General features: G+C 39.3%; 1 protein-coding gene across 2 annotated transcripts; it reads right to left on the bottom strand.

Annotated features, from left to right (window-relative positions):
* Window positions 1-218: 218 nt before the first annotated feature.
* On the bottom strand, window positions 219-11,389 carry pros1 (protein S (alpha)). 2 transcript variants are annotated; one of them, XM_015380365.1, is made up of 14 exons: window positions 11,160-11,389; window positions 10,547-10,704; window positions 8,149-8,173; window positions 7,871-7,954; window positions 7,652-7,774; window positions 7,386-7,511; window positions 4,756-4,884; window positions 4,309-4,549; window positions 3,179-3,365; window positions 2,895-3,059; window positions 2,634-2,802; window positions 1,776-1,915; window positions 1,459-1,687; window positions 219-906 (listed from the first exon to the last, which is right to left on the bottom strand). In XM_015380365.1, the coding sequence occupies exons 1-14, from the start codon at window positions 11,227-11,229 to the stop codon at window positions 746-748; spliced, it is 2,007 nt and encodes a 668-aa protein (XP_015235851.1). In that variant the 5' UTR covers window positions 11,230-11,389; the 3' UTR covers window positions 219-745. The 2 variants fall into 2 exon arrangements, with proteins under 2 accessions (XP_015235851.1, XP_015235853.1); XM_015380367.1 differs by having other exon boundaries at window positions 1,776-1,912; window positions 11,160-11,388.
* Window positions 11,390-11,682: the final 293 nt, after the last annotated feature.

Raw genomic sequence — 11,682 nt, 5'->3', positions numbered from 1 at the left:
AAAGAGATTAGTTGCTGTGGTTGCTGGTGCAATCCTGGGTACATATAATCGAATGCAATCGTACGGTTAAAGGGAGATAGTGCTTCGTGGAACAGTTTTAGTTTTTAGTGACGTCTATGAATGTCTTCCTGTTTAGCTTTATTTTTATTTTATTTTTCTAAAACATTAGGGCTGAATTAACAAAACATAAGAAACACTGCTTTAATCCAGTTTTATTAAAACAAACATAAAAAAAAACCCACATTGGAAATAACTACACGGCCTGTCTTTATATACACATTGATTTCAGAACAAGGTAGAGACTTAAAGTTCAAATTTAATGTGTGTGATTCAGATCCGTAATATTGATTCAGACAAACATGTGCAACAAGATACAGAAAGGATAGTAACAACAGCAAGGAGAGGGACGCAGGGACCATCAGAGCCTGGCCAGCGGTGACCATTTGTTTATTCATCTACACAAAGCCAACCATGTGATGCATAATACACACTGGTGCAGCAGAGCTGAACCCTTTCTGTGGAAATATCTTTTAAAATTTGACATGCATTGCAACAAAGTTATACAACTACAATGTCCAGCTTCTGTTGAAATTAACTGATAAATGAAAAACTGAGAATAAAAATGATGGACAAATTTAAACAGCATGGATAAGAGACTAAATGTACATCCCTAGAGATGCTCCATAAGAGGCCTATTTTTAGTGGTTTTCTAATTAAAGTGACTTCCTATTCTGGCTGTGGTAGATCAGGGGTGCCCTTGGTTACTCACTGGAGGACAAGAATGAGACTTTATGCTATTGTGTTTACTTAGAGCTTCGTCAAAGTCCACCTGCCTGCCGTTTATGGAGATGTCCATGCAGCCGTGGTAAAAGGCTGATACAGGCGTGACAGGCAACGGGATGTCATCTGAAACAAACAGAGGTCAAGTTTTAAAAATAAGAAAAATAGAAAAAGTTAAAAAAATATTATGGAAGATATTAAGCTGTTCGACTTTTCTTGTGACATCATTCAAAGCGTCTTTAGGTATCAGCCCAGAAGGACACATAGACTGCATAAATTGACACGTAACCTAATTAGCTTAATAAACTCTTGTAATGTGACCTAAATGCACAGAGAGCAGATTTTTTGGTGGTTTTTCCTCGTTTCATTTTAAATAAGTGCAGAATAGAGTGAAATCCTGTTATGGAAATTCCATGTTGTTACTTTATATGAACATTTGTTAGTGAAAATAATGCACTTGTGGAAAAAGCTTTAAAAACTGATTGCATTGCTTAAAGTGTTGCAAAATTATTTTATATTGCCAATGCTAAAAGACACTGCCTCCTACTGACAGTGCTATAGCCCCATCCTGAGGTTGACGTATGTAAACTTTAACAGATCCGCTATTGAGAGTATTCCAGAGTCTCTTTAGATTCAGGTCTGGTCTTTAGCTGGAATAAAAGTTGTTCTCTAACCAACCTGGTATCCCACCAATGTATGTGTCCACAGGATTCTGCATGGTGGTGTTGAGGTGCTCCAGTGCCTTCAGCAGGGCTTCAGACTCTATGTAGCTAAGCCTGGAGGAGTTTGCTGTGATCTCCATGTGTGTCGGAGTCACGTTCAGCTGCACCATCAGCCGATCGGGGTAACACAGCATCAAGGAGTCCACTGTGGCCACAGAGACGCCGTCTAGGAAAACCTGCAGGTTCTGGAGATTAAATGCAAATAAAGTCACAAAAAAGTTTGATCTGAAGTGAAAAAGTGTGTGTTTCCAATATTAACATGGGTAAACCCACTGCATCATCTTCTCCCTTTGTTACCACTGCAACCGACAAGGGGACTGTGTTGTTGTAGACAAGAGCAAAGAGGACACCTGTGCTGCTGGACGGACGGATATTCATTGATACGTCAACCTTCCAGCTCCCAGAATCACCTGCTTATTCACAAAAAACAAAAATGCATGATTAAAATGAAACGTAGCTTCAAATTTCTACGTGAACTTAAGGGTTCTGTTCATATCACATCTTCAGGTAGTGACAACGAACCTGAAGCTTGTTACGAATTCTATACAATTGGTAGAAGCAGGAATTATCTCAATGCACACCCAATGGCTGATCAGCAACCCTCACTTTAAAAAAGTCTAGATATATCATGTCAACAGAAAGCAAGTATTCAGAACGATTTCAGAAATCAATGCAAAAAAAGCACTGAGTCATGTGAAAGGTAGTTGAATGGAGAATGTTTAAGCACAAAAAACATGAGGCACAATTTTAAAAAGTATAACTCAGAATGCATAAAAACTAACAATATTAACTAACAAATAAGCTTTTAACCCTGTTGCTAGAATTTGTTGCAGCCATGCAAATGTTTTTAAATAAAATAAAAACGAGGGCTGAGCAATTGATTGCATTTGTAATAGAATCACAATTTAACAAAACGAGATTCTCAAATCACAGAGGCATTTGATTCTGGTGAAGTTACATTTAATAAGACAAAGAAATTAAATGCATCTTTTTTATCTCTAGCAATTTAGATATTGGCATTATTAGTATATAAGTGTTTTTCTGCCAAAATAAGAATGAATCTACGCATGAAAGTTGAAGGAAATAGTTTTCCAAACATAGGTTGAATAAAGCATGACTTAACTTACTCACTGTAGTCTATTTTGAAGTGGGCCAGTCCAACCCCTAAGAAGAAAGACCCTCGTTCCACGTGCACAAAACAGTGTTTGCTCTGCTTCTCCAGAATGACCTCTTTGACCCCGGATGCTCCTTGGTTCATAAGGTTCCAGCCACGGATGCAACCGTCAAGTCGGGGATTGATCTGACAGAGGGACGGCGAGCAGTTTAGATAGCATCTGTTAAACATCCATTTAGCAATGTGAATGTTTCTCTGCTGCGATTGGATCAGCTTACAGGCTTTATAACACTGTCTGTGCGGTTCGGCAGCCCAGCGATGTAGACCTTGGTCTCCAGTTTGCCATTGACAGAAGTGAAGAGATTCTCAGGGCTGTTGATGCTCATCACAGCCTCTTTGCTGATCTTCACGCTGATGCTGTTTTCCAGCTCGTCCACAGAGATCTGAGTATCACAACCCGACAACATCCCTTAACTGTCACTTTGCTCAGGTGACCAATCAAGAACAGAGCAGCGTTTCTGTCAGCGAGAAGGGAAGGAGCTGTTCTTTGTTGTTGCCTTACCACGTGCCACTGTCCATCATTGATGGCTTTTCCCCCACTTGTAACCTTGTAGCTGTGCTGGTTTTTAAACTGCACTTCAATGCGACCAGCCCTCAGTCCCAACATGAACCAGGAGTCTGGGGAAGATTCTGCATACAGAACAACTCCCTCTGGGTCAAAAGTTCTGAAGTCGAACTCAGCTGCAAATCTTTTAGAGAGGGAAAGAACAAAGATTAAAATTCTACTGCATTTAATTTTGTGCTTAAAACAGTAAAAGAATCTGAATAACAGAACGTAACACATAATCTCTTATGGTTGCGCAATCTATCTATGGAGGTTTTTAGCCTCTATTTTAACATCAAGGCATATAAGCTGTTATTTCCCCTAAGTTTAGTTTTCTTAGACAGGATAGGCTCATATTGGGCTTCATCTTTAGGAACCATTTTGGTAAACTAAATGCAAAGCATTTTTGGAAAAAAAAAAAGCTGTTTATTTCAGTTTTGGTTTATTTGTAGAGCACCACTTCACGAGAAATCCAGTCCAAACTGCACTTCTACTAATCCTCTGGTTCAAGCATTGAACCGACCAGCTAATAATTTATCGTTACATAACCTGAGGACCACATCATCTGCCATTCAATTTGTAAAAGTTTGTTATTATCCGTGTTAATTAAAGTTTTTTTTTCTTTTCTTTTTTTTTTAAGCAATAGACAGTAAGAATCTCCTGTATACTGATGCAAAAAGAAATCAAAGTGCTGTTGAAAAAATAAAGCACCTAATGAAGAGGCAAAATTCAAGCAGATGTGTTTAAATCAACAGATGCCAGGATGAGATGAAATAACTAAAATGCAGACATGATCATTTTCATGAAAACAGTAAGACAGACGGTATAATAAAATGGAGGATTCCTTAAAAAAGAAATAAAACAGGATTTACAGATTAAAAAAGGAGAAAATATCTTTTCAAACCAATGAAAAACACAGAACTGTAACAAAACCTAAAGGCTACAGCATTTCTGTGATTTTTTGTTTATTTAACTCCTGTAAAAAAAAAAAAAAAAATCCTTCAAAGATGTTCCCTAAATGTGGAAAAATCTAAAATTATACGGCAGTTACGTTCATCAGCATATGTGTTCGTATGTTAAACACCTACTTTGTGTTCTCAGGAAGGCGAAAGCGCAGGTAGATGATGGGAAACCCTGCAAACTGCTCCCCCAGGTAAAGCATCTCAGGGTGTTTATAGTCGTTCAGTTCCACGCAAACAGGGATGCTCTCACAGTATCGCCCATCTGATGCCAGCTGTAAACCCTGACGGCCGTCACAGTGGCACGTGTAGCTGCCCACTGTGTTGTGACAGGTCCCGTCACACGCAAACGTATTACACTCATCCACATCTGTAACAATTACAAAGGAAGGATTTTAAAAGAGCTTTTTGAGTGGTTTGTAAAAAAAAAAAAAAAAAAAAAAGGTATATTTTAAAAATGAATTAAAGAGCACATCTCATAGCGAACAACATCTAAAATAAATTTGTTTTGAAAGGTAGGATTCAGATACTAAGATAAGCAGAGCCTAGAAGGGGAGCAATAAATGAAGATCTCACCGTCGCAGGTCCTGGAAGTGAAGTTGTATTTAAATCCCGGAGGACACCGACATTCATACATGCCCAGCGTGTTGACACATCGAGCTGGGTGCTGACAGATACTGGGGAACAACAGACATTCATCTCTATCTGCAGGGAAATATGGTAACAGATTATTGTTGGAAATGAAAACATGAACTGCTAAATATTCATGAGAAAAAGCCACTGAACTGTTGAACATATTGACAAGCGACAACTCCAATGTGGTTTATTCTGATTTAATGGGAAGGACCAAAGCAAAGTAAGGAAAAACTGTAAAATTGTAGGGGAAGGACACATATTTTTAAAAGGATTTTTACAAATAAAAATCTGAAAAGTGTGACATGCCTATAAATCTACTCAATTTAGTTTCATTATATAGCACCAATTCCCATTTTGTCATCTAAAGTCACTTTACAGAGACAATATAGTTAGACTGGTTAAAAAGTTTAAACTACTTCTGGATGAGCTTTCGGTAGTGATTTTCCTTCTCTTCAGCAATCCCTCACATCAAGCATGCATGCAGCGACAGTAGAGAGGAAAAACTCCCTTCAAGAGGACAAAGCCTCCAGCAGAACCAGAATCTGTGTGAGCGACCATTTGTTGAGGCCCACTGGGGTCCAAGGTGATTTAGTCCCCTTTACTCAGATGTTCGAAAAAGAAAGCAATGCTATGAAGCTCTCCGTTTGAGATTAAATAGTATTAATCAGCTTTTCTGCGAAACATTCTGAGGTTTATTGCAAAAGATAAGGAGACTAAAAGCATCATGGAGACCAAAAAGGGAAAAGTGATGGAAAGCTTCTTGGCAGCGAGAGGTTATAACTAAATCCAAAGATTGGGACATATTACATGATGGAGCTGCAAAGGACCCACAGCATACACTGCAGATACCTTCTGAAAATGAGTAAAAATCTCTTAAAATAACTTCCATTCGTTTGAGTAGGAAAATCAGATATATTTACTCTTAAAATAAGATAATTAGATATTATGCACTTGAAATATTAGATATTACTTTAAATGTCAACTGTCTTATTATAGTGGCAACGTGTCTCACTTAGCTGCTCAATTCAAGAAAAATGCACTTATTTTAAGAAAATTTGATTTCCTCTGATTTATGTTTTTTTTGCAGTGTATCTGCGCAAGAAAGGCCTAATTGAAAGAAACACTAGAGGTCTTCTTAGTAGTTAGATACAAGCCATGCACAGCACTGTTTTACAGTAAACATGTTGAATTTGTCGTTCCAGTCAGACGATACTACAACTGAAAGTTTTGGCTTTCTGCATACAAACGTTTAGGAGTAGGAAGAAAACCAACAGTAACCTGCAAAGTGATAAGTTGGGATCGCAGTGTATTTATGAGCTGCTTTTTTCAGCACTGCCAGGGAAGCGGGTCGGAGATGATGAGAGGAAGTTTATGGCTAAACATAGATACTGAAGAAATTCTGTTACAGGCTTCAAAAGAAGGGAGACTATTTCAAGTTCCAGAAGGTAAATGACTAAACAGCCGGAGCAATTATGAGTAAAGAAGAATGTGCAAAAAGAAATCACTCAAGACAAAGGCAGCGCCACAATTTGCAGGTTTTTATCTATTAAAAGTAAAAACAAAAAACAAAAAAAGTATTATTTTCCTTCCACTTCATTAATACAGAATACACTGCTTTGTGTTAGTCAGCCATTTCTAATCCTATATAACTATGTTCAAGCTTTGGGTTTTCCGTGTTATAAAATATGAAAAAGTTTAACTGCTTGAATGTTTTTGCAAAAGTAAATACGACGGGATTTCTTATGCATCTCTTTTCATAAATACTTTCTACAGATTTAGGACTTATTCACGAAAACTGAACTGTACCCTAAAGCAATAGTTTTTCAGGGGGATAGAGGTTTAAGCTGCAGCAGAGGGGCCCTTAACCAGGCTCCTTAAACTCATCATGAATGACCATGTGACCTGACTTTAGGCTCTAAAAAGCTGTAAAGAGATCTTAAAATGTTAGTTCATTAATATCAAAATACATCAAAAATGCAAATACTATATTTTTTAAGGTTTCTCTTACATTTTATGCACCAAAAACACCAAATGCAAAAATGTTTTATTTGAGAGATTGAAAAAAATCTAATTCTGACTAGAAGTTGAGGGAAATAAAACTGTTCTTTAACATTGAATAATAGCAGTTACTCAACATGTATGGTATGGAAGTGAAAAACAGGAAGCCACTTCATCAAACAGCCTGAGTCCATGTTTGTGAAGACTTTGTACTGGACAACACTAAAAGATAAACAGTTGGCTACCCACACAAAACAAGGCAGGAGACGTTCAGACGGACAAAAATGCGACAGCTGATGGCTGCAAGCTGTTTCAAACAGCTTTGAGGCGTGTTTTTAACAAATCACCTGGCCCATTGCGTCGGAAATAACAAACGATGCGCTCCCTGAGGGCAGCAGCTGGGGGAGCAGATTCTGTGATTCGAAGCATGAAGGGTTTAGCTATCCAAATGAATAGATAAGGCAGAAAAACAAGCCACCTGTGTTTTCAGCTGTAGTTAAAAATCTGTTTCTGGGTCATAAAGTTGTAAAAAAAATTACAAACAAAAACAAAAAAAATGACTAAGATCTTACCAATACAGTTGATGTTGTCATTGATGAAGAAGCCTTCCTCACATGAGCAGTGGAAGCTGCCTGGTATGTTGTGACATTTTTGGTTGCATCCTGCTGGATACTCAGGATCAGAGCATTCATTGATATCTGCAGAAATCAAAACATGTTGCTGATTAAATCTTCACTGGAAGGTTTTAAAAAAAATGTCAGATTAGGTTCAAAAAGCCATGTTAAAGTTAAAGGTTGTTAACATTTTAAAATGCTAAAAATGCCCATTGAGAACTGACCATCCTCACAGCGCTTCCCCTTCCAGCCTGGCTTGCAAACACACTCGAAGGAGGCCTGGCCGTCAACGCAGCGCTCCGAGCCCTCCTTATAGCATGGGAACGGCGTGCACTGGTTACTGATCTCTGATTAAGGTCACAGAAACCCAGAGGTGTTGGTGACAACAGCAGCATTAAACAACTTAAAAAACACAGACATTTCATATAAGCTCAGCCTCTCACCCGTCACGCAGGTTCTAAGGTCTGGCGGGATGTTTGAACCGGAGTTATGGTTGTTGATGCCAACGCGGTGGGACCCCAAACACACTGCAACAACAAGGACTGATGAAAGCATTTCATGCTATATACATTTCATGCTATATACATCAGCATTTCATGCTGATGCTGATGCTTTCATCAGCATCAGCATGAAAGCATCAAATGATTGATGCTTTCATGAGCCTAATGGGCAGAAAAAAGGTGCTGAAACATAAAGAAAGGGGAAAAAATAGAACACTTACAGACATATTTGGGGTAGAAGTATTCCTGCAGAAAAATCAAACAAGTTGAAAAACGTCAGATATTTCATAATCAAGACTTAAATCATTATATCGTCCCCTTTTGGGCCACTTTTAATACATAGTCTATATTAGGAAATGTAGTGAAAATGGATCAGATAAATTCCTTTAATTTCAATATCCTCAGAGCAAAAGATAAATAAATGACCATGACTATTAATGCAATCATTGACACCCTAAGCAATTGCTTTGGATAAAATTAATTTGAACCAGTGGTAAACTTCTTTCAAGTGAAATTTTGACCCATTGTTTTCTTGGGAAACTGGAGACATGTAAAGAGGATGGATAATGGGAAAACTGCAGAGCAACAGTGAATGCAGAAGCTAGGGGAGGGGGGGTAATTAACCTGAATGGGGCTAAAAAAGAATCAATAAACTGTAAGGAAAGAAAATCTAAGAAAATAACCTAAAGGTGCAAAAATAAAATTGAATAAAGTAAAAAACTAATGGAAAAAAGGAATACACCAACATTAAAAAACACTAGAGAAGATAACAAAACAAAAAGAAAAAGAACAACAGACATAACACCCCACCACCTAAGGGCGGAAAAATACAACATCTTGGTAACAGCTAAAGGAAAGAAGGACATCTTTTCTATCATCAAGTCTTCATGACGACCATTCGATTGTTTTTACATGTCAACTGATTGTTTAGCTTAATGCCAAGAAAATGTTTAGTCCGATCATCACAAACTCACTCGTAATGCTGTGGGTCAATTTCTCTTACAAAGGGTTGGGAACCTTGTTAGAGTTCACGGCTTCACAGATTTCTTGGAATACGGCGCCATCTCTAACCAGGCTGTTGGTAGAATCAGTGGGGAAATGAAAAAAAACACAACTACCAAGCGTTGCTTTTTTGTTCATCTTACAGCTGCCATTAAGTCCCTAACCCCTAAATTCATCAATCAATATATAGAGTGGTATATATATATATAGTGGACTTTATAGTGAACTCAGTTACCTGACCATTCGAACAGATGATCACTACTTTTGGCTTCCTGTTAGTCATATAACTCTGGCCCAAAATCGAATCCAATGGTTTTTATAGAGAGCTCCTGCAAAGCATTTTGGGATATTTCTGCTCGTCTAGTGACCATGCTTGTACACTAATTTTCAAGAACCATTGTGGGAAACTTTGAGTCCAGCAGATGTATCCTGGAATGCTTTGCGCGGAGAGCTATCCTCACAAAGCATTATGGGATTTGCTGTCACAGCCGTCCACTGTCGCCATAGGCTGTCGCTACCCGACAGCGGCGACTAATAACAAATATGGCGCAAGCATCGGGTGATGGCGGCAGTGTTACGTGATCAACAGGGAGGGAAAAGTAGTGATCATCATCTGTCTGGTCTTTTAACTGAGTTCATTATAAAGTCCACTATATAGTCCCCACTCTATATAGTGAATGAGGGATCTAGTGGTTAGGGGGGACGTTTGGACACAGCCTACCTTTTCATCCACTAGACGTTCGGACACTCATCTTAAATGATGTTACCCCTTTATAGTTCTCCATGTAGGGGTTAGGGCGTCCCTATACATGTATTTAATTTCTAATACAGATGTTTCCGTTCTGAGTTTGACTAATGTCAATACTGTCATGATGCAGCATCAGCACAAATGATACAGCTCTTTCTGACTTTAACCAAAAATACAAACACCCTGCCAACATTGCACCTATTCCAGGATGGGTGTCTGCTACTCTGTTGGCAGAAATTGTTGCAATCCTGTTGGCTCTGTGTGCAGAATAAAAACAATGCTGGATATATATAATAGAGCCAATTAAATTATGAAGTGAAGTTCCTTTACCAGTGTGATCCTATTAGAGTATTTTACGTGCAGGCTAATATTAGTTTATTCTGCTCGATCTGGGACCTTTCCAATATCAATATAGTAACGGGACATCTCTACATTTAGCAAATCTCAAACATGAATTCAATTCCCCATCTATTCAGTTCAGCACCAATTCACAATACATGTCATCTCAAAGCACTTTACAATTCAACCAGATCATACAGTCATATTGATTCAAATTTAGATTTAAAACCAGTTGATTGCATCGACTCATTGACTCAAAGGCAATCCCTCACACTAAGCATGCTTGTAGCGACAGTGGAGAGGAAAAACTCCCTTTTAACAGGAAGAAACCTCCAGCAGAACGAGCAGTTTGAGCGGCCATCTGCTGAGTCCGACGGGTTCAAGGAGATGAACAGTTGAAGACCTATTGTATTAAATGTTCCTTCAGTTCTGTTGCTTGTGTGCTCATTGTCATCCTTTTCCTTTATTTGGTTTTAAAATCTGAGATGTCCTGCAAAGGCAGCAGCATCTCACCACATTGGGCCACTTACCGTCTCTGGGTGGTTCTCGAAGATCTCCCTGGCCTCCTCCTTGTTGCACACTTCCTCAATGCACTCCCTCTCCAGGTTACCCTTCTTGCTCTCCTCAAACAGAGAGTTGGCCCTCCGGTGCCTGATCAGGAACTGGGAAGCTGTGTTCTGGCTCAGGACTAACACAAATACTCAGGTTTAAAAAACAAAAAAAAAGCAGGCTCAGTAAAGAACATTCAAATGTCGAAACTGATTTAGTGATTGGCAGATTACCAGTTATGATTAATGCAGTATAGGAATACAACAAAGCCTGGCTGATCCCTGCAGGAATGCAGCTCCTCTCTTCCCTCCTGACAGATGGCTCATGTGTTCCTGGACCAACCAAACTGCTCCTCTATGAACTGGCATGAAAGCAGCTCATTGCGAAACCGTTATTTCCCAGAAATAACCCCCCTAGTTGTAAGCGGCTCATGTTGTCCTGGCTTTTCCCACCGTGTATAAAAAGAGTCATGATTGATTAAAAGTGCTGAAACTATCCCAGCTGGATTCCTGCACAGTTTGAGTTTGATTTCCCCTGACAAGCCTTCCCTTTGCTTTCAGCCACTAAACCGCAAAAGGCAGCGATCATACTTACATTGATAAGCATCGGCCAGCGTCACCAGTAATACGAGACAAGCCAGGGGTCTCCGCTGCTGTCTCCACATTGTCGAGCCGTTCTTCCAGCTACAGGACAAAAACTAACTTTATTCTTCCCGAAAGTGTTGTTTTTTCCCCTTTTTTTTGTTGGGAGGGAGACAGCCAGGGAGCGCTGCTGACACGCTGCTGACGCTCTCTGGCTTTTGTTTACCCAGCGTGGCTGAACTGAGGCGGAAAATAGGTTTACTAAACTCAATACAGGACGGGAGGTCCAGGGGCGGTTCTAGACGACATTTATCACGGGGGCAGGATAGGGGCCCGTGGTTCTTCATGGGGACACAGAGCAATAATAATGCAAAAAAAAAACAGATCTAGAAAAAATGTAAAAATATTCTTTACAAAGTGCATTCTTCTACGGAGCCCCCTGGGTGTCAGGGTAAAAACAAAAGCCGGTGGAATTCTGGATTGAAAAACCCGCAGATTAAGAAGCTGTGCTCTCGGATTATTGATCCGTGCCCGCG

Source organism: Cyprinodon variegatus, unplaced genomic scaffold (genome assembly GCF_000732505.1).
Source record: "Cyprinodon variegatus isolate N-32 unplaced genomic scaffold, C_variegatus-1.0 Scaffold212, whole genome shotgun sequence".
NCBI classification, from domain to species: domain Eukaryota; kingdom Metazoa; phylum Chordata; class Actinopteri; order Cyprinodontiformes; family Cyprinodontidae; genus Cyprinodon; species Cyprinodon variegatus.
This window is presented reverse-complemented; position numbering and strand designations above follow the sequence as displayed.

Coding starts and splice junctions, on each gene's coding strand:
- pros1 (XM_015380365.1), bottom strand. CDS start 11,229: ATGTGGAGACAGCAGCGGAGACCCCTGGCTTGTCTCGTATTACTGGTG. Junction 1,916..2,633: donor CCACTTCAAAATAGACTACA/GTGAGTAAGTTA, acceptor TTTGTGAATAAG/CAGGTGATTCTGGGAGCTGG. Junction 1,688..1,775: donor CAAAGGGAGAAGATGATGCA/GTGGGTTTACCC, acceptor TTTAATCTCCAG/AACCTGCAGGTTTTCCTAGA.